This window comes from Carcharodon carcharias, chromosome 1, assembly GCF_017639515.1.
Source record: "Carcharodon carcharias isolate sCarCar2 chromosome 1, sCarCar2.pri, whole genome shotgun sequence".
Taxonomy (NCBI): domain Eukaryota; kingdom Metazoa; phylum Chordata; class Chondrichthyes; order Lamniformes; family Lamnidae; genus Carcharodon; species Carcharodon carcharias.
In genome coordinates, this window is record NC_054467.1 from 154082049 (window position 1) to 154107719 (window position 25671).

The 25671-nt window shown below is 41.6% G+C and overlaps 1 protein-coding gene across 1 annotated transcript in view; it reads right to left on the reverse strand.

Annotated features, from left to right (window-relative positions):
• The window catches only part of clocka (clock circadian regulator a), a 166169-nt gene that overhangs the window by 62014 nt on the left and 78484 nt on the right, over positions 1-25671 (reverse strand). Inside the window, exons 8-11 of the mRNA XM_041196182.1 lie at positions 24863-24983; positions 3393-3506; positions 1001-1080; positions 778-860 (exon numbers count right to left, since the gene is read on the reverse strand). Coding sequence (XP_041052116.1) covers positions 778-860; positions 1001-1080; positions 3393-3506; positions 24863-24983 — 398 coding nt within the window. The remainder of the gene's footprint in view (positions 1-777; positions 861-1000; positions 1081-3392; positions 3507-24862; positions 24984-25671) is intronic.

Sequence of the window (25671 nt, forward strand, 5' to 3'; positions counted from 1 at the left end):
CACCGACCAAAATATCAGGCGTAATTTTATGTTTGTTCAGGTCAGGCACACAATCGCCCGACAAGCACAATATTCTGCCCAATGTTTTGTAAATCACAAAGACAGCTTACATCTGCCCCTGTCTAACCTTTAGTTTTCCTGAAACTGAAATCTCATGACATGATTACTCTAATGCTTTTCTAGCCAGCATCAACAATCTAGGACATTCACAACTCTGTCAATAGTATCTTTAACAACACCAGGTCCCACTCGCCTATCATCCCTATTCTTGCTGATCTACATTGGCTCCTGCCTCCGTTTCCCGCCCCCCCACCCCCACCTCAACAACTCAAATTTTAAATTTTAATTCATCTGTTTAAATGTTGCCTTTGCTATGCTCTTCCATATCATTTCAACATAACAGTGCACCACCCGTGCACCAACCCTCCTTGCCTCCCCCAACTGGAACTCGCCATTCTTCTGCCTTTTGTAACCCCATCTCCATCTCCTCCCCTCACCGTTGAGGTTTTCAGCCACATGGGTTCCAATCTCTGGTAAACTATTGCATCTCTGTCATTCTTTGAGGTCTACTTTTTAAAATCCACATCTTAGACAACACTTATAGTCACCTCTCCCTACCCCACCCTAATCTCTACTTTAGCTCAGTATACCCAACCCGTGCTTCTGCATAGTGCTTTAGATATTTTTCTTTGGCAAAGACAACACATAAATATAAGTTTTTTTTAAACTATTTCTCACATTCTCTTAGAAAGATTTTTTTTAAATCAGAGAACACACCTGTGATCAAGAAACAAAAATTTCCACTCCAAACTGTGTCTTGATGTAAATCCTTCATTTGGTTCTTCAACAGTGCACATTTCCTATATTTGAAAAATAAACAATTTGAGGAAATGTTGCCTTATGCAAAAATGGAGCAGCTGAAAGCATTAGCATATTCATATTGTAAGACTGGCAAGCAACCAAAATCAAGACATTGCACTCATATAAATTATGTTCGTACCTTAATAAATTGTGGTGTGGCTAATCTGACAGTTGCTACAAAGCAAACTCTTTCTTCATAAGTTGGCTTTACTATAACTCCTTCAAATCCATTTCGCGTAGAAGTAGACACAGAATTAAATAAACAGTTATAATTTGACAGTTGGTGAATAAAAGGAGAAATAAAAATATCAGTAAGATAGGAAATGAAAAAGTCTAAATAATGTTAAAAATGCATCACACAACCAGGATCACCTGTGAAAATCAGTTTAAAAAAAAATCACAAATTAAACTTTTTGTTTCATCCACTTTGATTTTAGAGTTGTGTACAATTTCAGATACCTAAACTTCAAAGGAGTTTATTAAGGAAAATCGAGAGAAAAGGTAGATTTCAGGACGAGGACTATATATTAGGCACAGATTCACATTTAATTTGTTTTCATTAGAGGAAGAATGATTGAGAAAGAATATTATATAAATCTTTAAAATGTTAAGAAATATACAGATATAGGAGGGAATCATCTAATTTGAACAATGAGCACAAAATTAAACTGGTTTAAAGTTGCAAACTTTAAGTGAGATTATTGTGGAAGGTGATGTAACAGTGTGGGAGAGGGAGGAGTCAGAGGGCGGTGTGCTGCATTTTCTAAAATGGGGCCTGTAGCTATCAGTTGCTTTCTTTCCATTCCTTCTGCCATCAGTTGTGCTTTTCTCCATCATCTCTCTTCCATAGTGCTCCCTGTGTCTTTGCCTAATTGCTGCTCTCTCCTCTTCCTATCATCGTCTCACTACCACTACTACTACTATTCACTTCCATTATTACCCCTATCTTTGAACTTGTTATCCAAACTCTATACTGTCTCTCTTACTCTACTGCCTTGGCTCGGTGATGGCACCCTCATCTTCAAGTCAGAAGGCTGTGTGGGTCCGTTCCCCAATCCAGAGACTTGAGCGCATAACCCAGGCTGATATTTCAGTACAGTCCATTCTTTTTGACTTGTAGGAATGTTTTAATTTTCTACTTATTTAACTCATCTCATATTTGAAGATTTTTCACTGCTGATCAGTCAACCTGTTTGCTGTTCATTTAGCTTGCACTACTTTCCACATTGTTTCTCTGAATTTTGCCTTTTTTCCATCAAGTAGCCTAATCTTTGATTCTTCAGAAGCTTTTTCTAACCTCACAATAAATCTAGTTATGTTCTAGTTGTGATTCTCTAATTGTTCTACTACTCTCAAAACATTTATTTATCCAACTAGAGCTAAATTAGAAAATCTTCTCCTCTGTAATGATCTAGGAAGCAGTCCTAGTGCATTCTATTTTGACCACATGCATTATTTTTATTCCAATCTATATCTGGATAGTTAAAATTACCCAATATCACTCGCCTTTTATTTTACACATATCTCTCAACTATCTGTAGATTTCCCCCTCTATCTTGCCTCCATTGTTTGATGCTCTGTTACGTTTCTCTTCCCATTTCTTAACTCTGTTCATATGGATTTGGTGTTAAAACAAACTCCCTTGTGATAGAAAATACCACTCTATTCCTCTTTTTCCCTCAATCGCTCCTGAAAATGTTACAGCCAGGAATATAAAATTCTACAGTCCTGTACAAACCTAAGGCACTTCTCTGTTACATTCGTTTCATTAGCACTTCTAATTCTCCAATTCTAATTTGAATGGTCTGTCATTCACATGTAAATCATTTAATCTTTACTCTAGTTTTCTTTTTGGTATGTTGATTTTTATTTATTTTCAGACTTCTCATTTATCTTTTCACTCTCCCTTGGCCCCTCAACAGTTTTTCTATCTTTCATTGCCTCTTTATTTCCTTTCCTCCTGAGATAATATTTTTTTAAAATTTCAGCTATACTATTTGCCTCTATTCCAACAGCCTTACTAATTGTACTCTCCCTCTCTGACGATCACTGAGATAAAGGGCTAAAGCAAACTGCAGAATTAATATTAGAAGCAAACTGAACAATTGGATGTTGCTAAGATACTTCAGATTTTCGTTATTGTAACTACTTAACTTATGCACATAGCTGAGCATTTTAACCTTGCAATCTAATTCCAACAACCTGAATTCTCACACATAAACACAGGGTGGAAAAATGAAAATAAAATGCTCTTGATCAGTTCGCATATTGTTAGTTTCATTTTTCTTTTAAACTCAAGGAATCAGGTGATGGTTTTAAGTACACGTTAGCAATGAAACCCCCAATATGATATGCTACAGGATTGATAAATACATGACAAGTGAAATTTTTAACTAAAAACAAAAACCAGATCACTGTACATTTTGTTTTTAATCCTCTTGTACGTATTAAAGCTTGTAAAAACAGTGCAAGTATAGCAAACATCGCATAGAAAATCAATTGCGCAGATTAATTTTTTAAAAACAACTTACCGTTATTCAGACATTTTAAATTCCCTATGAATTTTACATATTCATATACAGGCAGTTCTTTAGGGTCTATTGTTCCTCTTAGCATATGGCAGCAGAATTCTAGCTGATTGTTTGCTATAAAAACAAAAAAATTGTGAAAATTCCAGCCTCAGTCTTATAGAAAAAGTAAAGAAAATTAGTGAAACTACCAACAGAAGCAAACAACTTTATAAAATCAAATTGCCTCTCCTGCAGGGTAAGTTTCATTTTTAGAATGGAAACATCCTCCACTTAATAGCCACTAGTGTATTTATTACAGCTTGTAACTATGTATATAACAGATTTTGCCAAAAAAGAAACTGAAAGGGTCTATTGTACAGGTATGTAGAAGGTGCTTCCATTTGAAGAATGAAGGTAATCTTACAAAGTTAGCAATCTAATTTTTTTCTTTATTATAACTTTCTAAACATACAACTGAGATTTTGAATCAATTCATGTCTTTAGAGAAGGGTAGTACTTTCAGGCAAAATAAAATCCCTGCATTCAAACTAAATATATTAAAATACAAATCTTATTTAGTAGCTCCAAAAAGAAGCATTTGGAGAAAAGTGAGAAATGCAGACACGCATCATATGACAATTTTATAGATGTTAGTTACATTAAAATGCTCAAGATTGAAACAGAATTTAGACTAATGTCAACTGCCTCTCAATATTTCCTACAATGTGCTACTCCACTAACAATTTGACTAGCATGGTTAGTGAATAGTCCACAAAAGTGAATGCTGCACATAAAATGAACAACAATCTAGTTGTGCAAATGGATACAGCAAATAAAATGATTATTTGAGAAATCATAATTCTAGGTCATTCCGTAAAATAAGTTAATCATACTGATCTATTCTCATGCCAAATGAGGTACAATTAATCAAAGTTGACTGTTGGAAATTCATTGTAATCTGGACTGAAAAAAAGACAAACCAGCAAAGTTGTTTTCCATGTTAGGAATTTAAGATCAAAGAACATAATAATGCAAAAGGGTGGGCATATTAGCCTGCAATAAAAATTGAATTCGAAATCCATGCAGGCTCCAAAGGAAGTCTAATGGGGACTGTCTTCTATATTCCTTTCACAATGTGCCAAGCTTCCTAGTAGACTATCTGACAACACACAAAACAATCCATGAATGCTACGGAGTTTTATTTCAAATCAAGATTTGAAAGAAGCACTGTCTTTATTCCAAAATCTGCGGTATATCAGAGAGTTTCATGCTGTTCCTACGCTACAACAATTTGCTTTAAAGTCTATTTGTGGCAGTGGTCCTAGAAGCAAAGTTGAGTGCTAAGCCATTGAATAAACCAACCAGAGAAGGGGTGTCAAATTTATCCTTCCAGTTTCTCTGACCCTTGTATGAAAGCATGTATATTTGACAATGGTGATGCAGGCATTTAATTGCATAGCCTATAAATTATACAAAATAATAACCACCTTCAGAGCGCTCTTCAGAAAAAGAACATGAAAGCTCTGGAAACAAAATCAGTCAAATCACCATCCTCATTCTTCCATCCTGGTGACCTACATCCAAGAGGGTTGAAGGAGATGGATATCGAGATAGTTGATGCATTGATTGGTTATCTTTCAAAGTTCTATAGATTCTGGAAAGGTTCCTGCTATTTGGAAAGTAGCAAATATAATGTAAATTATGTAAAAAGGATGAAGGGATGGAAACAATGGAGAACTATAGACCTGTTAGTATGCAAGCCTGAAGCCACTATTTTTTGCAATTTTGTATTTTTGCATTTTATTTCTGCTTTGTTCTTGATTTTAAGAAAACTTGTATTAAGACTGTATTGAATATATAAAGTTAGTTTTAAATCAAGGTCTATGAATTAAGGGTGATTGTGCTTTAAATAAAATAATTAATCAATTGTAATCAGTAGTGATATTAGTAAATTTGGACTTGTTTTCCCCAACTTTGTTTTTTTTTAATGTTCGCAACTGGTATTCTGTCTTCCCTTTTCAAGCTAGACATACTAAAATAAAAGTTGTTTTCGTTTAAGCAGAAATCATTATCTTGCTGTGTTCGATGACCCTTGAACTACAAGCCAGGACAATAAGTAACCTTGCATGTGGGGTGGTCTACTATGGCATGGAATCAGGAGATGGAGTTTGACTGATGGACACACAACTTAACTGATGGCAGGTGGGGGACACCATCAAAAGATGCATAAACAACTTGAATATTTGAAGTCTGCAAAGCCTTGCCATGCCTGTGAAGAGAATTTGACAAGATCTCATGTTTACCAGACCCATATTTTGAGAAAGTCTGCATAGAAGCCTTGAGAGGCTGGAATCGAGCCAAAAATTGCACTTAAAGGGGCACAGTATCCAATGTTTGGAGCTGCAGCTGGAATGAATTAGTCAACCACTCAAGATTACGGGGGGAAAGGCCATCGACAGAGTGACTAACTGGAGTGCCCACCTCCGTGCAAGGTTATTTGGAGACTTGGGCCTGGATTTTCCTGCACACCGCCACGTAAAATGTCACTGCGCACCATCGCGAGATTTAGGGGGTGGGTGCACGATGTTCTCGGATGCACACCCACCAGTATTTAAACACCCAGTTAAGGCCCTTGAGGCAGCAACTGACTGCAATTTTTCGGGGCCCGTGTGATCTTCAGACATCACACGGGCGCAACGGGCAGGCGGATAGGAGACATTTGTATAAACCTCATCCACGGGAGGGATAAGAGGGGTGAGTGGGGTTGTGAATGGAATCTGTTAGATATTTAATTGCGAGAGTTACTGATACTTGCCTGTGTGAGCTGGAATACTTCAAAACTCATAACAGCTGCGTGGACAGGAGTAACAACCTTCAGGTCAGCACTCTACAGTAAAGATCATTTTTGGGGCCTGCAGGTTTCAGGAAGCCTTCCCTTAGCCTGGGAATGGGAGTTGTGCTCTCCACTGGAGACACCTCCTCTGAGTAGGAAGGGAGGGCCAGAAGGGAGAGGAGGCCAGAAGTCCACATTCAGCCTCCAGGGGAGCCGCCTTTGGGAGGAGAGGTGCAGGCACAAGGGGCACAAGGCCAAAAGGAAGTCCATGGTGGAAGGGGCTGCAGGCGACGCCACTATCCTGCTGCCAAGGTATACAGGTGGCAAAGCAGCTACCTCAATATGTCTGAGATGCAGTGCCGCAAGAGGCTCCATCTCTCAAGGAAGACAGTCACCTGTATCTGTCAGATGATAGGCCCAGAGATCTGTGCCAACTGTGTGGGTGGGCACCCCATGCCAGTGGCGCTAAAGATCACAGCTGCCCTCAACACCTATGCCTCCGGCTCTTTCCATGGGTCTTTGCGAAGTCTCCCAGTCAGCTGTCCACAGTTGTGTCAAGCAGGTGACAGACGCTCGTTTCAGGTGTGCATTGACTTTCATCCACTGCCACTGGAACGAAGCAAGCGAGACACAGCGAGCCAGAGGCTTCGCAGCGATTGCTGGCTTCCCCCCTGTCCAGGTTGCAATAGGCTGCACACATGTGGTCATCAAGGCGCCAGCAGGTGAGCCCGGTGCCTTCGTCAACAGAAAGGGCTTCCACTCCATGAACGTGCAGATAGTGTGTGATCACAGGATGCAGATTCTACAAGTCTGTGCAAGGTACCCGGCAGCTCCCACGACGCCTACATCCTCAGACAATCCCAGGTGTCGGGGCTCCTCGGTGCTCCAGCCCGGCTGGAAGGATAGCTGCTGGGTGACAAGGGCTATCCTCTCAGAAGGTGGCTCATGACGCCTCTTCGCCATCCAAGAACAGAGGCTGAACAGCGGTACAATAGGAGCCACCCTTCCAGAAGGGCTGTGGTGGAGAGAACCATCGGTCTTCTCAAGATGCACTTCCGGTGCCTGGACCGTTCAGGGGGCGCACTCCAGTATCCCCCAGATCACGTGTCGCTGATAGTGGTTGCATGCTGCGCTCTCCACAATCTGGCACTGGAAAGGAGCGACGTGGTGGACAAAAAAGATGTAGACGCAGTTGCTCCAGGTAAGTCCAGCAGTGAGTCCGAGGACGAGCACGCACAGGAGAACCCTGAGGTGTAGACGCTAACTCCAGGGACGCAGGGACACCCAAGAGGCTTTAATCCAAAGAACCTTCAGCTAGTACACCACAGATGGAGCTTCTACACACGCTAGGGCTGCAGGCTCCATACTCGATGCCTGAGTGCTATATCTGCCTCGAAAGGAACATTATCTAAGACCCTTGCAAATAAAGTTCAATGTCAAACAACTCAATCATGACATCATGGGTTCCCGTCCACCTGCAGAAGTAAGGAATCACCCTGAGCCAGGATTACATATCAAAACTTAATGAGATTACAAAAGTAACTTCAGAAACCAAAAAAGAGGTGTTGCACATCACACCAAGTCTTAAGTGAACTAATATGGGGCAACATAAAAGCACCAGTGAGAAACCCGTGGTGTGCCTAACGTTCCTTAAATTTACGCTTACAGGTGCTACATCTAGGCGCTGTCCCCTCGTTGGCACTGACATCTGAGACAGCCTGCTCGCTGTGCTGTCCTGTTGGCCTCGATGACCATGGCGGCCTTTGAAGGCCCTGCCTGGGAGGGAGCAGCCAGTTCCATAGCTGGCATCTCCCCAGTCACCGCAGCCTCATCAGATGCCACAGTCACTGACAGAGGGGTGGAGGAGGTGCTGCCCTCATCTAGAGCACCCTGAGAGGAGCCCGCAGAGATGACAGGCAGCTGTCATCCCAGTTTACTTTAGGTGGATGGGCACTGAGCTGGGATACTTGGTGCCCAAACCATCTCCCACACGGGCACTGACCAGCTGAGGTCGATGCTGCTGTGAGGGCTTGTAGGTCCGAGTGCAACCCCAGGAGACCCTGATTGTTCTCCTGGAGGAGCCCCTCCACGAGAGTCGCCACTCTCTCCATGGAGGAAGCATGATGCTCAGCAATGAGGCTCATTGCATCGGTAATGCTCCGCGTGGACTCCTCCAGCACACATTGTCTCATGTATCTCTGCCAGATACTCCTGCATACCCTGCTGCACTTCCAGTGTTTGCTGCCTCATAGAAGACTCCAGAGGCACACCATCAGCCACCAACCGAGCATGTGTCTGGTCCCCAGCAGTCATCCAATTGCCGGCGCCCTGGGCACTCTCTGTGTCTGCCCGCACCTCAATGAGTATGAAGTGCCCTCACTGCCATGCCCCAGAGCACGAGCCGAAGATCTAATTCCCACCAGGGTGCTAGTGCCTGCCTGACAGAGCTGGTGTGACGCTGAAGAGTCGATTTGTTCTGTGCCCTCAGGTGTTAGAGGTGGCCCCTCTGCTTCCTCCTCCTGGTCCTGCTCCGCTGATGCTGAAAGGAAGAACAAGGACATTTCACAGAATCACAGTGCAGAAGAGGCCCTTCGGCCCATCGAGTCTGCACTGACATGTGAGAAACACCTGACCTACCTACCTAATCCCACTTACCAGCACTTGGCCCATAGCCTTGAACGTTATGACATGCCAAGTGCTCATCCAGGTACTTTTTAAAGGATGTGAGGCAAACCACCTTCACCTCCCTCCCAAGCAGTGCATTCCAGACCGTCACCACCCTCTGGGTAAAAAAGTTTTTTCCTCACATCCCCCCTAAACCTCCTGCCCCTCACATTGAACTTATGCCCCCTTGTGACTGACCCTTTAGCTAAGGGGAACAGCTGCTCCATATCCACCCTGTCCATGCTCCTCATAATCTTATACATCTCGATCAGGTCACCCCTCAGTCTTCTCTGCTCCAATGAAAACAACCCAAGTCTATCCAGCCTCTCTTCATAACTTAAATGTTTCATCACAGGCAACATCCTGGTGAATCTCCTCTGCACCCCCCCTCCAGTGCAATCACATCCTTCCTATAATTTGATTAGTTACAGTGCAGACAATGTCAACTTGCATGCCGTTCCCCCAGATCATCATGCGCTTGTCCTGCCATTTTCAATGGTCAACCCATGTTGCAAACTTCAATCACTGAACAGTCAGCAGTGCCATGGCTGCTGGGACACACATGGTGACCTCAGTGCTCGGCAAACATAACTCCCCATGGCACCCCAGCCTCACCACCACCGGTGGACCTGGTGGGCATGGCACCTCTCTAGATCCATGGCCTGCTGTTCAAAAGGAGTCAGGGTGGCCAACTGAGCCTGGCCTCTGCATGTCCGCATCCGCTTGGCAGAATTGTGTGCAATCTTCTCCTGAAAAGGAGAGAAGAGCATTGATTAGACCAGCCCATACCTGGATTCCCATTGCATCCCTGCCAACCCAACTAGAGTGAGACAATGCAGTGCTCTAGTTCTTCATTACCCAGCAGCTGCTGCACACTCACGCAAAGAAGCCAGGGCTGACCATACCCTTGCCCAAAAGCTGCCTCCATCACATGTGGCACCACAAGGAGGCACAAGCACGTGGAATGCAAAGGCCAGCAGATGAATTGGTGCTCCGCCACCTGGAAGCTCCCTGTCAGCATTTTAGCATCCTGACTTTGACATGCTTCCCAGTTCCAGCACCCCGCCTAGGTGCAGATCCTTATTTCACCCCCACTCTATACTCTGGGTGTGTCACACATGATAAGGGTGCAGAACCCATCTCAACTCAACCCTCTCAGGGTGAACTAGGCATGGGCAATATCTGCTGGCCTACCCAGTGAGGGATACATGCTGTGAAGGATTCCACGCTGTAACTGTACTCAGAGTTGCTGGAGAGGAAAGAGTGACGGCTGCATTTTGTGATCTCAGCCAACATGGTACTCACCCTTCCCGAGTGCAGGAGGTCGTTTAATCTTTTGCGGCACTGGACCCATGTGCATCATAGGAGCTCATGCTCTCGGCCAGCTCCTCCCACACACGTTTGGTCAGGTGGGGAGGCCTCTGCCTCCCATCCCTTGGAAGCAGGACCTCCTGCCGTGCTGCCACCTCCTCCAGGAGGGCAGCTAGGCACTCATCTGAAAACCTAGGGGCACACTGCCCTGCTGCCCTACCCTCCAGCCTGGCCAGCCCCACTGCCCTACCCTCCGGCCTGGCCTGCTCCACTGGCCTACCCTCCAGGCTTGCGTGCTCAACAGAAGCCCTCTGGTGAGCCCGTCTGCTGGCCACTGTGAGCAGCCTTGCAAAGGCTGACATTGGACTTGGCGGTCTACGCATGCCCACCGCTGACCGCCCATTCCCGCTATCCTCAGGAGTTGAGGAATGCATTGGGCGGGCCTTAATTGGCCCACCTGTGTAAAATAGCAGCACGGACCCGATCGCAGGCAGCGATCGGGTCCGCACCCGTGCCCACTCGGCCCACCCAACATGGGGAACAATCTCCCCTTGGTGATGTATGAACCTAGAAGAATTTCACCATTTTGGGGAGCTGTCTTGAGTGGACCAATTTGGGGTTAACATTTGTAATACAGTGTGTAATTGTATGCATTTGTAATCTAATATGTATAATATGTATGCAAAGTTATCTTTCTTCCTTTCTTTCAATATATATATAAATACACCACACAAAGTGTTTTTCCCTTCCTCTTTTTCTTTTTAATAAAGTTACCTTTCTTCCATTTTCTTTTAATCATTAATAATCATTTAATAATTGTCTAATAAAGATTACTGTTTTCATACATTGCTTGGTATTGAGTCACTCATTCATGTTTGACCAGAGTACAGCTCCGAACTTAAGTGTGACTCCACAAGGGACTCACACCCTTAAAAGTTTGATGTCAGTAGTAACAAAAATGTTAGAATCTATTATAAAGGATACGGTAACTGGACACTTAGAAAATAATGATATGATTGGACAGAGTCAACATGGATTTATGAAAAGGAAATCATATTTGACAAACCTGTTGGAGTTTTTTGAGGATGTTACCTGTAGCATAAAGGAGAATCGGTGGATGTGGTGTATTTGGATTTTCAGAAGGCTTTTGATAAGGTCCCACACAGGAGGTTAGGAAATAAAATCAGAGCACGTAGGATTGGGGTAAAATACTGATATGGCTTGAGAATTGGTTAAGAGAAAGAAAACAGAGAAGGAATAAACAGGTCAATCTCGGTGGCAGCCTGTTACTAGTGGGGTACCACAAAGATCAGTGCTGAGGCCACAGCTGTTCACAATCTATATAAATGATTTGAATATGGGGACCAAATGTACTATTTCCAAATTTGCTGATAACAAGGTGGGAATGTAAACTGTGAGGAGGATGAAAGGAAGCTTCAAGGGGATTTTGACAGGCTAAGGGAGTGGGGAAGAACATAGTAAATGGAACATAATGTGAATAAGTGTGAAGCTACCCACTTGGGATAGAAAAAACAAAAAGGTAGAATATTTCTTAATGGTGAGAGGTTGGAAAGTGTTGATGTACAAAGGGATCCAGCTGTCCTTGTTCATGAGTCATTAAAAGCTAGCATGCAGGTGCAGCACACAATTAGGTGGCAAATAGTATGTTGGCCTTCATCACAAGGGGATTTGAGTACAGGAATAAAGATGTCTTTCTGCAATTCTATAGAGCCTTAGACTGCACCAAGAATATTATGTACAGTTTTGGTCTCCTTATCCAAGGAAGGATGTACTTGCCATAGAAGGAGTGCAATGGAGGCTTATCAGACTCATCCCTGAGATGGTGGGATTGTCTTATGAGGAGAGATCGAGGAAGCTGAGTCTATATCCTCTAGGGTTTGAAGAATGAGAGGTCATCTCATGGAAACATAAAAAATTCTTACAGGGAGTGACAGGGTTGATGTGTATAGAATGTTTCCCCTGACTGTTTTGTTTAGAACCAGGGGACAGAGTTTCAGAATAAGGGGCAAGGCATTTAATATTGAGATGAGGAGGAATTTCTTCACTCAGAGGGGATGAATCTTTGGAATTCTCTACCCCAGATTTCTCTGGAAGCTCAATCACTGAGCATGTTCAAGACAGAAATTGATAGATTTCTGGATACTGATCACATCAATGATATCCCTTGGGGATAGTGGGGAAAAATGGTGTAGAGACAGATGATCAGCCATGGTTTGTTTGAATGGCGAAGCAAGCTTGATGGGCCAAATGGCCAACTCCTGTTCCTATTTCCTATGTTCTTACGATGACTTACAGGCTGAAAAATTAACAAAGGCTTTAAAAAGGTACAAAACTACAAAATATTCTGCAAAGAAACAGTTAAGACATATATAATTTTTAAAAAAGTGATAAACTTAATTATAACTTTTACCTATTTGCACAAACAGCAAAGACCATCATTAACAACTTGAGGGAAAGAACTAAACTGTGGCCAACCAATGGTTTTCTATATGTAACAGAGAAGGGAAAATGCCAAGGGTGGAATTTTACTGCCCCATCATGGCGGGGTCGGGGCCATAAAATGCAGCGAGCCATACAAAGGTCCATTGACTGAAGCGGTATCATATATGGTGATCTAAGGACTGCAAAACTTCTGAATGAGTGCGTGACCCAGTTGTTTTTTGCATTAGATTGCACAGTACTAATTTGTACTTGAAGATGAACAAATGGGGAAGGTCTTTAGGTCTACAGTTTCTTTGTTATTTGATCAAATGTGACAATGAAAAATATAAATTTTGTAGATGCTCTATTGAGTAAGAAGTTGTGGCTTGCTGTGTAGAATGTTCCAACTGAATTGTTCAAATACGAAGTTGTACATAATCTTAATTTTGGGATGGGGGAAAAGTGAGAGAATGAATTTTGGTTTTATATCATTGAACAAAGTCACTCCATTCCAAAGCTTCTTTTAACATCACACTCTCAACAGCACAATTTTAAAGCAAATAAACTATGTTTTAAAGCAACAAATAATTTGTAATATTTACTTTAAATAAAACTATTGGTCATCCATCATTATTATCTTTTTCACAAGAGTACAGAACACTTTTGTTCGCTCCATCTGATAAAAGTGTGCCAAATAAAATTAAATATCTGCAATGGCACACACAGAATAAGTTTTATTAGCCTTCTGAGTACTCAGTATACATATGAAATACTATAAATGAGCCCTTACTCATTAGAGAAATTCCTCATACTATGAATGAGGATCTTCCATACACAGACACTCATGAAGCAAGCCTCAAATTTTGTAGTCTTCCACTTTAAGCTAAGTCTCTGCTTGCACAGCTCATGATTAAAAATTCTGCATGCTGCTCAAGGACACATTGCTGTGTATAACTGTGGCTCATCCAATACTCAATGTTTTGTACCACCACCCGGGATGAATTTCTACTCCACTGCACTTTCCCAATTGGTGTGGCTATTCATTGAAAAAAGAGCATTCAAATTTTGCATGTTTTTCAAGACACTAAACACCTTCCAGGTTTTCATGTACTGCTTTCTTTTTTGGCTGGTTGTCAATGCAGATGCACTCCCCATACTCCATTGAAATTAAGACATTTCTTAATAAAACACTGACATATTTTACCAATGATTTCAGGGAGTTCTGAAACCTTTTCTATTATGAGAATTTGAGAAAGTTGTCTGGCCTTCAGCAAATCACTGCATCTCCAGTATTTAATTTCTCAAGGGAAATTTTTGCACAAATACTTTTGCAAACCTAAACTTCAAATTATTAAACCATTTCAACATTCCCACTGTTCAGCCCCCACTTACTGATCTCTATACCCTGCATTTCTCCCTCCAAATTGTTATATGAACCCATCATGTTTTTTTGATTTGATTTCAATCTTTATTTTTTGTATGGACACTAACAAAATAACTAGAACAACTTTGAATAGTTCTGGAATAAGTATTTTAAATCACATAATGGTACTGAAAGCTCTAGAATGCCAATGGAAAGATGTAGATTAAGCCACTCTGTGTTGAAGCAGGGAGGATACAGTCAACTCATGATAAAAATCTCAATTTGATTATTACGTATGAAGATAATTAAAGGATTTTATAGGGTGGATAAGGACAAACTATTTGTTTTCGGAATCAATGTTAACTTTGTTTCTGTCTCCACAGATATGCCAGACCTGCTGAATTTTTCCAGCATTTTCTGTTTTTACTTTATAGCTATTTGTTCTGGATGGGAACTCCAAACAATGAGGGCATAGTCTTAAAATTAGAGCTAGGCCCTTCAGGGATTAGATGAGAAGGCATTTCTTCACACAAAGTGAATTTTTTTTAAAAAGAGCCTGGTGAGCGAGGGGGGTTCATTTTAAAAAGAGTGCAGTGAGCGAGGGGAGTTCATGTTAGAAAGAGCATGGAGATTGAAAATATAAGGAGGGGAAGCTGAAGCTAGCCTCACTAGCACATGGCACAGGTATCACTCCTGAGATCGCAACCCTGGAGGTCCTGTCCTTCAACTTTGCACCTAACTCCCTGAACTCTCTTTGCAGGACTTCCTCCTCTTTCCTATCCACGTCATTGGTCCCTACATGAACCACAACATCTGGCTGCTCACCCTCCCTCTTGAGCGACCACTGTGTGCGTGGCCCAGTGAAGGAGTGGAGCTTTAAGTCTTTGGTTCGAGAGGCTTTGGCGAGCAGAGGCTGAGGACGAGCTTGCTCCCAGAGGAATAAGGCTGGCTAAGTTCCTTTAATTAAGTTAGGAGTAGGTAATGGAGGCAGTAGTTAGGGCAGTCCAGTGCTCTGAATGCAGCATGTGGGAAGTCAGGGACAGCACAATTGTCCTGGTGACTACATCTGCAAAAGATGCATCCAGCTGCAGCTCCTGACAAACCAAGTTAGGGAACTGGAGCTGGGGCTGGATGAACTTCGGATCATTCGGGAGGCAGAGGCAGTAATAGACTCAGGAGTTTCAGGGAAACAGTCAACCCTAAAAGTCAGGAGGCAGGTAGCAGGGTGACTGTCAGGAGAGGGAAGGGGAATAGACAGAAAGAGCAGAGCACCCCTGTGGCCGTTCCCATCAACAATAGGTATACCGTTTTGGATACTGTTGGTGGGGACGACCTACCAGGGACAAGTTGTAGTGGTCGTGTCTCTGGCACCGAGGCTGGACCCTCAGCTCAGAAAGGAGGGAGGGAAAAGAGGAGAGCAGTAGTGATAGGGGATTCAATAGTTAGGGGGACAGATAAGAGGTTCTGTGGGACAGATCGAAAATCCCAGATGATCTGTTGCCTCCCTGGTGCCAGGGTCCGCGATATCTCGGATCGAGTTCTCAGTATTCTCAGGAGGGAGGGTGAGCAGCCAGATGTCGTGGTCCATGTAGGGACAAATGACGTGGATAGGAAGGACGAGGAGGTCTTGCAAAGAGAGTTCAGGGAGTTAGGGTGCAAAGTTGAAGGACAGGACCTCCAGGGTTGCGATCTCAGGAGTGATACCCGTGCCATGTGCTAGTGAGGCTAGAAATAGGAGGATAATGCAGCTACGTACGTGGCTAAGGAGATGGTGCAGGAGGGAGGGCTTCATGTTTCTTGACAATTGGGCTCTGTTCCAGGGAAGGTGGGACCTGTTCTGGCGGGACGGTTTGCACCTGAACTGGAGGGGGACTAACATCCTTGCGGGTAGGTTTGCTAGTGCTGCTCCGGGGGGGTTTAAACTAGATATGCAGGGGGAGGGGAACCAGAGTGTTAGAGCAGATAGTGAGGTGGAGGAGGATAAAGGTCAAGCGAGGAATGCATGTATAGACAGAAATCAAAGGTTTGTACGGCATAGAAATGTTCTTAGGTGCATCTATTTCAATGCAAGGAGTATTGTCAGAAAGGCAGATGAGCTTAGGGCGTGGATTGGCACATGGGATTATGACATTATTGCTATTAGTGAGATTTGGTTGCAGGAGTGGTAGGACTGGCAGCTCAATGTTCTGGGGTTCCGTTGTTTCAGACGTGATAGAGGGGGAGGGATGAAAGGGGGAGGAGTGGCATTACTAGTCAGGGAAAATATCACAGCTGTGTGTAGACAGGACAGCCTGGAGGGCTCGTCTACAGAGGCCATATGGGTGGAGCTGAGGAATGGGAAAGGTGTGACACACTAATAGAGTTGTATTATAGACCGCCCAATAGTCAGAGAGAATTGGAGGAGCAAATCTGTAGAGAGATAGCAGACCGATGTAAGAAACAGAAAGTTGTGAAAGTAGGAGATTTTAACTTTCTACATATTGACTGGGACTCCCATACTGTAAAAGGACTGGATGGCTTGGAGTTTGTCAAATGTGTTCAGGAAAGTTTTCTAAATCAATATATGGAGATACCAACGAGAGAGGATGCAATACTTGATCTCCTATTAGGGAACCAGAAAGGTCAGGTGACAGAAGTATGTGTAGTCGAACATTTTTGGTCCAGTGACCACAATGACATTAGTTTTAAGTTAATTATGGATAAGGATAGGTCTGGTCCTCGAGTTGAGATTCTAAATTGGAGAAAGGCCAATTTTGTGGAAATGAGAAAAGATCTAGGAAGAGTGGATTGGGATAAGTTGTTTTCTGGTAAAGATGTGTTCAGTAAGTGGAAGGCATTCAAAGGCAAAATTTTGAGAGTGCAGAGTTTGCATCTTCCTGTAAGGATTAAAGGCAAAGTTAACAGGCATAGGGAACCTTGGTTTTCAAGGGATATTGGCGATCTGGTTAAGAAGAAGAGAGAGGTGTATAGCAGGTATAGGCAACATGGAGCAAATGAGGCACTTGTATAGAAAATGTAAGAAAATACTAAAGATGGAAATCAGGGAAGGCAAAAAGACATGAGGCTGCTTTGGCAGAAAATGTGAAGGTAAACCCGAAGGGTTTCTACAAGTATATTAAAAGTAAAAGGGTAGTAAGGGACACAATTGGTCCCCTTGAAGATCAGAGTGGTCGTCTATGTGTGGATCCTCACGAGATGGGGGAGATCTAAACTGTTTTTTTTGCATCAGTATTTACTCAGGAAACTGGCATAGTGTATAAGGAAGGAAGGGAAACAAGCAGTAGTGTCATGGAACATTTAAAGATTAAAGAGGTGGAGGTGCTTGCTGCCTTACAGCGAATAAAGGTAGATAAATCCCCCAGGCCTGACATGATATTCCCTTGGACCTTGAGGGAGACTAGTGTAGAAATTGCAGGGGCCCTGGCAGAAATATTTAAAATGTCCTTAGCCACGGGTGAGGTGCCGGAGGATTGGAGGGTAGCTCATGTTGTTCCGTTGTTTAAAAAAGGAACCAAAAATAAACCAGGTAATTACAGGCCAGTGAGCCTGACGTCAGTAGTAGGTAAATTATTAGAAGGTGTTCTGAGAGATCAGATATACAATTATTTGGATAGCCAAGGGCTGATTAAGGATAGTCAGCATGGCTTTGTGCATGGTAGGTTGTGTTTAACGAACCTTGTAGAGTTTTTCGAGGAGATTACCAAGAAAGTAGATGAAGGAAAGGCTGTGGATGTTGTCTACATGGACTTTAGTAAGGCCTTTGACAAGGTCCCACATGGGAGGTTAGTTCAGAAGGTATCCATGGAGAGGTTGTAAACTGGATTCGAAATTGGCTGTGTGGGAGAAGACAGAGAGTGGTAGTGGATGATTGCTTCTCAGACTGGAGGTCTGTGACTAGTGGTGTGCCTTAGGGATCTGTGCTGGGACCATTGTTGTTTGTTGTCTATATCAATGATTTGGATGATAATGTGGTAAATTGGATCAGCAAATTTGCTGATGACACTAAGATTGGAGGCGTTGTGGACAGCGAGGAGGGCTTTCAAAGCTTGCAGAGGGATCTGGACCAAGTGGAAAAATGGGCCAGAAAATGGCAGATAGAATTTAATGCAGAAAAGTGTGAGGTGTTGCATTTTGGAAGGACAAACCAAGGTAGGACGTACAAAGTAAATGGTAGGGCACTGAGGAGTGCGGAGGAACAAAGGGATCTGGGAGTTCAGATACATAATTCCCTGAAAGTGGCGTCTCAGGTAGACAGGGTTGTAAAGAAAGCTTTTAGCATACTGACCTTCATAAATCAAAGTATTGAGTATAGGAGTTGGGATGTTATGGTGAGGTTGTAAAAGACATTGGTGAGGCCAACTTTGGAGTATTGTGTGCAGTTCTGGTCGCCTAACTACAGGAAGAATATCAGTAAGATTGAAAGAGTGCCGAGAAGATTTACTAGGATGTTGCCGGGTCTTAAGGAGTTGAGTTACAGGGAAAGCTTAAACAGGTTAGCACTTTATTCCTTGGCACGTAGAAGGATGAGGGGAGATTTGATAGAAGTTTACAAAATTATGAGGGGTATGGACAGAGTAAGTGCGAGTAGGCTCTTTCCACTTAGATTAGGAGAGATAAACACATGAGGACATGGCTTTAGGGTGAAAGGGGAAAGGTTTAGGGGGAACATTAGGGGGAACTTCTTCACTCAGAGTGGTGAGAGTGTGGAACGAGCTGCCATCTGACTGGTAAATGTGGGCTCATTCTTAAGTTTTAAGAATAAATTGGATACATGGATGGGAGAGGTCTGGAGGGTTATGGACTGGGTGCAGGTCAATGGGATTAGCGGAATAATATTTCAGCACAGACTAGAAGGGCCGAATGGCCTGTTTTCTGTGCTGTAGTGTTCTATGGTACTGTGAAATAGAATTCCGGAACTCTATCCTTAAAAATATATTGAGATAAGATCAACTGAAAGTTTCAAAACTAAGATTGATAGATTTTCATTAAGTAAGATTATTAAGAGATATCGAACCAAGAAATGTAAATTGAGTTGGGATACAGGTCATTCATGACCTATTTGAATAGCAGAACAGACTACAAGGGCTGAATGGTCTACTCCTGTTCCTAATTGAATTTTTTTTATGCATTTAATACATTTGAACATCAATAATTTTAATTAAGCAACATAAGATTAAACACATTGAATTATCAAATAATTTAATTTAACTGCCTTTGAATTAAGAATAAAGTGCATTGAGAACTGTTTCAGGAGTTAAAAGCAATCCAAAATTTGTATGAAAACTCATTATAATTAACAAGAAATATAGGCAGACATTTTGGGGTAAGTGTAAAAACAGACGTTAAGTGGATGCTGTACTAATAAGACATTTCTGTCAGCTGTAGGTGTGGAGTTTGCTGGTGAGTCCTCTAAGATTTCCCAGTAGATAGTATACTACAGCACTCAATCACTTTAGGTGAAGTCCTCAGAAAATTTCTGGAAAAATTGTTGACAGAGTATTGTGAAATCATGACAAAGTGTACCAGAAAGTCTGCCATCTGTTTCAATAGTCCTCTTCAAGATGGTGAGTAATGTTAAAGGCAGGCTAAGTTGGCAGTGCAAAGCAACAACACATTTTGGCTACCTTAGAGCTCTTTACTGCTAAAAGTATCTGGGAAAATACTCCCATAGTGTAGGGGTTACATGAGATTTTGAAACCAGATAGAATACAATTTCAGAAAATGCACTAAAGGTGATCAAGTAGTGCTTCTGTTGGATTGAGCCTTAGATCCCTTGTGGAGTATTGTGTTCAGTTTCTACTGGAGTGGATGCAACACAGATTCAACAGAATGATACTAAAGCTAAAGGGTTTAGATTTAAGGGAAGGCTACATAAACTAGTATTTCTTTGAATGTAAAAGGTTGAGTGGTGACCTAAAATGATAAAAAGTATTCTATATTGTAGACAAAGAGAAATTATTTCCTCTGGTAGAATATATTAATCTTAAAATTAGAGCCAAGCCATTCAGGAGTGATATCTCGAAGCACTGTTTCACATAAAGGATAAGAAGAATCTGGAACTTTTTCCTCCAAAAGGTTGTAGATTCTGGGTCAATTGAAACATTCAAACCTGACATTGATGGTTTTTGTTAGGTAAGGTTTTCAAGGGATATAGAGCAAAGACAGGCAAATGAGATTGAAAAACAGATCAGGTTGAAGGGCGAAACAGTCTTAAGGGGCTGAACCCTGTTTCTATGTTCCCTAAAATGTTTTCTTCCAGGTCCTATAAAATGAACCCAAGGATCCAGTTGATAGGATGCCAGTTATGTATTGCCCAAATCCGGTAGATTGCTAGGACATCCAACATAAAGTTTATTAAGAACTATGGGCAATGATTAATCCAGAATCAAGTAGCTAGCATAGGGAGACTGTGCTATTAATCTTTACTATTAGTACACACGATAAACCACTACTTTGAAGTTCTAACCTTTAGAAGCCCCACGATCATGCCTAAGAGCCATTTTCAATTTGTACTTGAAAGTGGTTTCATTCAAAGACCACAAGATCTGAATGGGTCAAGAGCTACGTCTCAAACCTGACAAATTACTTGCTATAAAGTCTTTGATTTCACTTGACATCATGGTATCAAAACAACACTTGGGTTTCCAAACATGGAATTTCTCAGCAATGAATCTTTACAGATGTGAAACAGGGTGATTGTCAATGTGATGTTTTTAATTATTAAACTCTTGACTCGATTGCTTTGTGGTTTAGTTGCAGCACTGACTTAGGGAGGATGTTACATGTATTTTAACCATCCTTTGGTACTTGGATCCAGGATGACAGTCATTTGAAGGAACCTTCCAGTTTTAAACCAAATAACTCATATATCTGACCTTGGGGAAAAAAAAGGGAACAAAGTCCTTACTGCCAGAATCTTCGGGTTGGCTTGCAGGGGCGGGCCCCACTCACCAATGTGTAAAATGACGTGCTGAGCATCATTCCGATCTTCAGTTCGGCGGGCGCACACCAGAGTCAGTTGCGCACCCACCAAACTGTCAAAGACCTATTAAGACCATTTAAAAGCTAATTAAAATGATTAACAGAGCTGCCCATCCAACATTAAGGTTGGCAGGCAGGCGAATAGCCCAGGCGGCCTTTGCATTTATCATGAGGTTTCATAAAGGACTTTTAAACCAAATAATTTTTTTCATTAAAATTCATTAACATGTCCCAGCTCATGTGAGAGTGTCACATGGGGGAATGTCTGAAATTCTTTTTTTCTTTATTTAAATTTTTATTAATGAGCTTAAACTCCCTGATGCAGTTCCTTGCCTCAGGTAGATTTCTGCGCTTTTTCGTGCACATGTGCAAAAGAGCGCAGGCCTCGACTCAGCCTCCTCCCCCCGCCTGCAAAGTAAGTGCTCAGCACTTCCGGGTGCGTGTCACACTGGGCAGGCCTTAACTGGCCCACCCATATAAAACGGCGACATGCAGCCAATCATGATCGGCTGCGTGCCCACCTACGCTCACTCCTGCTCAGCTCCCCTGACAGGGAGAAAATTCTCCCCTACATTTCCAAATTATAGCATTTAAGGCCATTCCAAAAATAGTTTGTTAAAGAAAGTTTGTCAATATCTGGACCAACTCGAGAAATGTTCTGAATTTCTATTAAAATTGAAACCATCCCGGTGAATAAAGCAAGAAACTATACATCCGGCACTGCAATGTCTAAAGCCATAATTGAAATCAAAGACAAAGCATAGATAACACCATGCTTTAATATTCCTAAGGACTGTAACTTCAGTAGTCATAACAGCTTCTTTTCTGAAAGAAGATTCTTCATAAATTGGAAAGGAACATTTGAGGAAATTAAGGCCAGCTCAGCGTTAAACACAAGCAGCAGCGCTGAGCGCTGCCTTTGTGGTTGGGGGAGGGGGCGGAGGGGGGGGGGCGACGAGTAGACGAGCATGAACTTCATGCATGCGCATGAGTGAGTGCTGCATAATCTCCCTGGCATGGAGCTGCCTCAGGGAGATGAAGAGATATATAAAAATAAAGACAATAAAAATGTAATAAAACATGTCCCCTCATGTGACTTAGTCACATGAGCAGGGACATGTTATTAATGAGAAATTAAAATTTTTATTTTATTTTTATTTGCTTTTGGTAACCTTATCCTGCCCATGGATGGGGTTTCCAAAAAAATCCGGCCTTTTAATTGTCAGCGGGCATGCTGCCAGCTCCAGTGTGCACCCGCCGACTATCACGTGATTACTCATTGACATTGGCACGCTCGGACGACATCCATATGCGTCATTTCATGCTTGAGCAGTTCGGGTGCGCGCCCACCCACCAAGCAAAAATTTCTGCCCTGTTTTTGAATATTTATTTCTCCCGTGGTTTGGATATCTACATTACATTAGAATATAGGAATGAGAGATCTTAATATCAGCCCTAACATCTATGTAGTGCCTTGCAAATTCCAATCTCTAGTCTTACCTTAAACATCACTGAATGCTATGTTAAAAACTCAAAATGTAGCTACATCCACTGGGAGAGTCGATGGCTTTTTTCTCCCTTCTTTTCCCCAAAACTGCAGCAATTAATTTGGTGAAATATGCAGAACAAAATTATTCTTTTCTCAACTTGATGGTTGGCTTTGAATTCAATACTGATTAGAAAAACGCCATTGTAAGACTATTGCAAGATAGCATTACCAAATTAATTATTTCTATTGCACTCCGGACCTTTATTTTGCACAACTACCTTCTCTCACCTCCAAATTCTTCCAAGCTCCTCCCTAGACAGTATATATGGTAATTGCAGTGTAAGATGAAACCTGCTGGTTCTCTACAGCAGAGCCTCATAAAACTTCACTCAGACAGGTTGCAACACAGAGAATACGAACATACGAATTAAGATGAACAGAATCAGACAATGCTAATTGTTTGAATGCATCTCAAGAGCTGATTGAAAGAATAAGGGAAAGTTTAATCTCCTCATTTGATCCTTGTACAAAGTTCAACAAAGCTTTGATTTTTTTTCTCTTAAAATATGATAATGCAAATTCTAATGATACAAGATAGCAAATGTGAACAAAGTGACAAAAAAACCAAACATTGATCAACTGATTGCATGTCTGGTGGCCCAGAAACCCATAACAATCACTTGGTTGGTATGGTATGTATGGTAAGTTAGATCATTCTGATTATCTGGGTGATGATGAGTGATGGTGGGGTGGGGGGTGTAGGGAAATCATTTGACATCTCTGGTTTTAAGGCAATAGGTTCAGGGACTTTGACAAAACAGCTTAATACAGTTGAGTTTCTGTACTAAAAAAACCTGTATTGAAGTCCAAGGTATTCTGGCAAATTATACGGACCAGACAATCAATAGCAAGCCAGTGAGTTCAGGATTGATGTTCTACTTGTGGTAGGCACAGTAGTCATTTTCAATAGAATTAATTCGATACATATCTCAGCATTCTTACAAGTGAATATTATGCTGGGTAGTAAAATGACTTCAAGGTACCAGAAGATGACTCAGTCTTTTGATGAGTCTAGAATGCTGAGCTAGGTACTCTGTCACCATGGTACATACCCACTGGGCTTCTCACTGCTGCAGTCATGAGCCTAAATTTATTTTCCTCTTGCCAGCAACTCCAACTAGATTCTCTGGGATGAAATGCCATGTCCAAAAACCAGCAATAAAATTCCAGTGCTGTTTAGGTAACCTTTGTGCTGAAATTCTTAATTCTGAGTGTTTCAAGGTAAGCATTCATGGCAGTGGAATCTCTCTTTTCTTTTGTTAGAACCTCTGTAACAAGTACCTCTGAGAGGTAGTAGACACCTAAACATAAATGTATTCCTTATAAAGATCATGGGGTGTTCCTAATGGTAATATAGAGCAAAGCATTACATTTGTCCATACAAACAAGTAAAATCTATCAAAGTTGTTTATAGGTGGTTGAATATGCAATAAGTAGTATAATATTTCAACTACTATCTGCAAGGCTGAAGAGAAGTAACAGTCAATGGCTTTTATGCAGCATTTGTATAGGATGGGCACTGACTGCAGAAGGCACAAAAAGGCATGCAAGATTTTTCAATCTTCACATGTGCAGACCTTACCCCTTGAGGGTCTGTGTGTGGAAGACCTGAACTGAAGGAGAAACATAGAGCTGATTATATTTGCTCTGCATAACATTTAGTTCATCTTGAAAAGCAATACAAATGATGAAATACCCATAAAGAACAATTCACTATTTCTGAACAAATTAATGTTCTTTCATTATCAACTTAGTGCAGGTATTTCATGAACAACTGACACTCAACTGTATAAAGCAAGTGTCATTCAATTAAATCATTCTTCAACTGTGTGTGTAAACAGCATATATTCTCAGAAAGATAATGTTACAGAAACATGAGAAGACCATTTGAGAAACATAATCTGTTACAAACAAAATTTTAAATCAAAGAACTTTATGTTTTTGAAATGTAACATCACTTTTATCACACCTACATTTTTTAAGAATTATGCTCATTAAAAAGCCAAATGCAGAACACTAAAGCATTCTTAATTTTTTAATTTTAGCACAGAAATAATTATCTGCCACATGTGAAACCCAAAAGCTAAAGCTATTTTATACTTGAATTTACAATCATTGTACACAAATCCTAATTTTAAACAAAACTGCCAAGATATTTTTCAAGATGCCAATACCAGTTGACAATCTTCACCCAGGTTCAAGCTAAAAACAGAATTCAGTATTGCTACAGAACTAGCTTCTAGATCACCGGTATTTTTAAAAAAATCTATATTAAACAAATGGCAAGTAGTTTAGATAGGAGTATTTTAAACGCTAAAAATCAGGAAATTATATTATCTATCACTTACAGTTTAAATAATCTGGGACCAAAGAACCGTTTTCCAATATTTGAGCAGAAAGGAATTTATAAACGTCCGAATGTTCCACCTCTGGCAGAAAATTCAATAAATTTTGATCCAGAAGATCAGACTAAGAAGAGAAAATGAGACACAATAAAAAAAAAATCTGCACAATGTTAAAGTTCAAAACCCTTTGAAACACATAGGTCAAAAAATTGGACAGGATCCAAAATTGAGCATGCAGGTATCGCAATTCACCGCACTCATTAAATCTAATACAGGCAGCATGCCAACGTTGTGCTGCCTGCTGATTTGCATGATAGTTATGTGCAGCCAACGTTAAATGCATTGCTGAATGGCTGTATGGCTTGGCAGGGGACAGAGTTCATGCAAGGTTAGCACCACTTAAAGCTAGCCTTTTAATCACCCTATTCAAGTTGAGGAGAGAGGTCTTCCATACTAATGTCTCTGTAGTGCTTTATAAAATCCAAGCTCTTTAATCTTACATTAAGTATTACTTAATCTCATGCTAAAAATAATCCATGGTTCGAAATTGCAACTAGGACTGTTAGAAGGGAGCTCAGCTTTCTATCCCTTCCTTTCCTTGCAGCAATTGATTTGGTGAAACATGCACAAAAATTAAGTTTTTTTCTGTCAAACTGAATAGGGTCAATAAATTTTTGATGGCTGGGTTTGAATTCAATACTGATTAGAAAAATGTAATTGACAAAACCCTTACAAGAAAAGACACCTTCTGACAGACAATGTGAAGGCGGTGGGGGAGAAAATAGTCAAGGCAATAAGTACCAGGTGGCTAG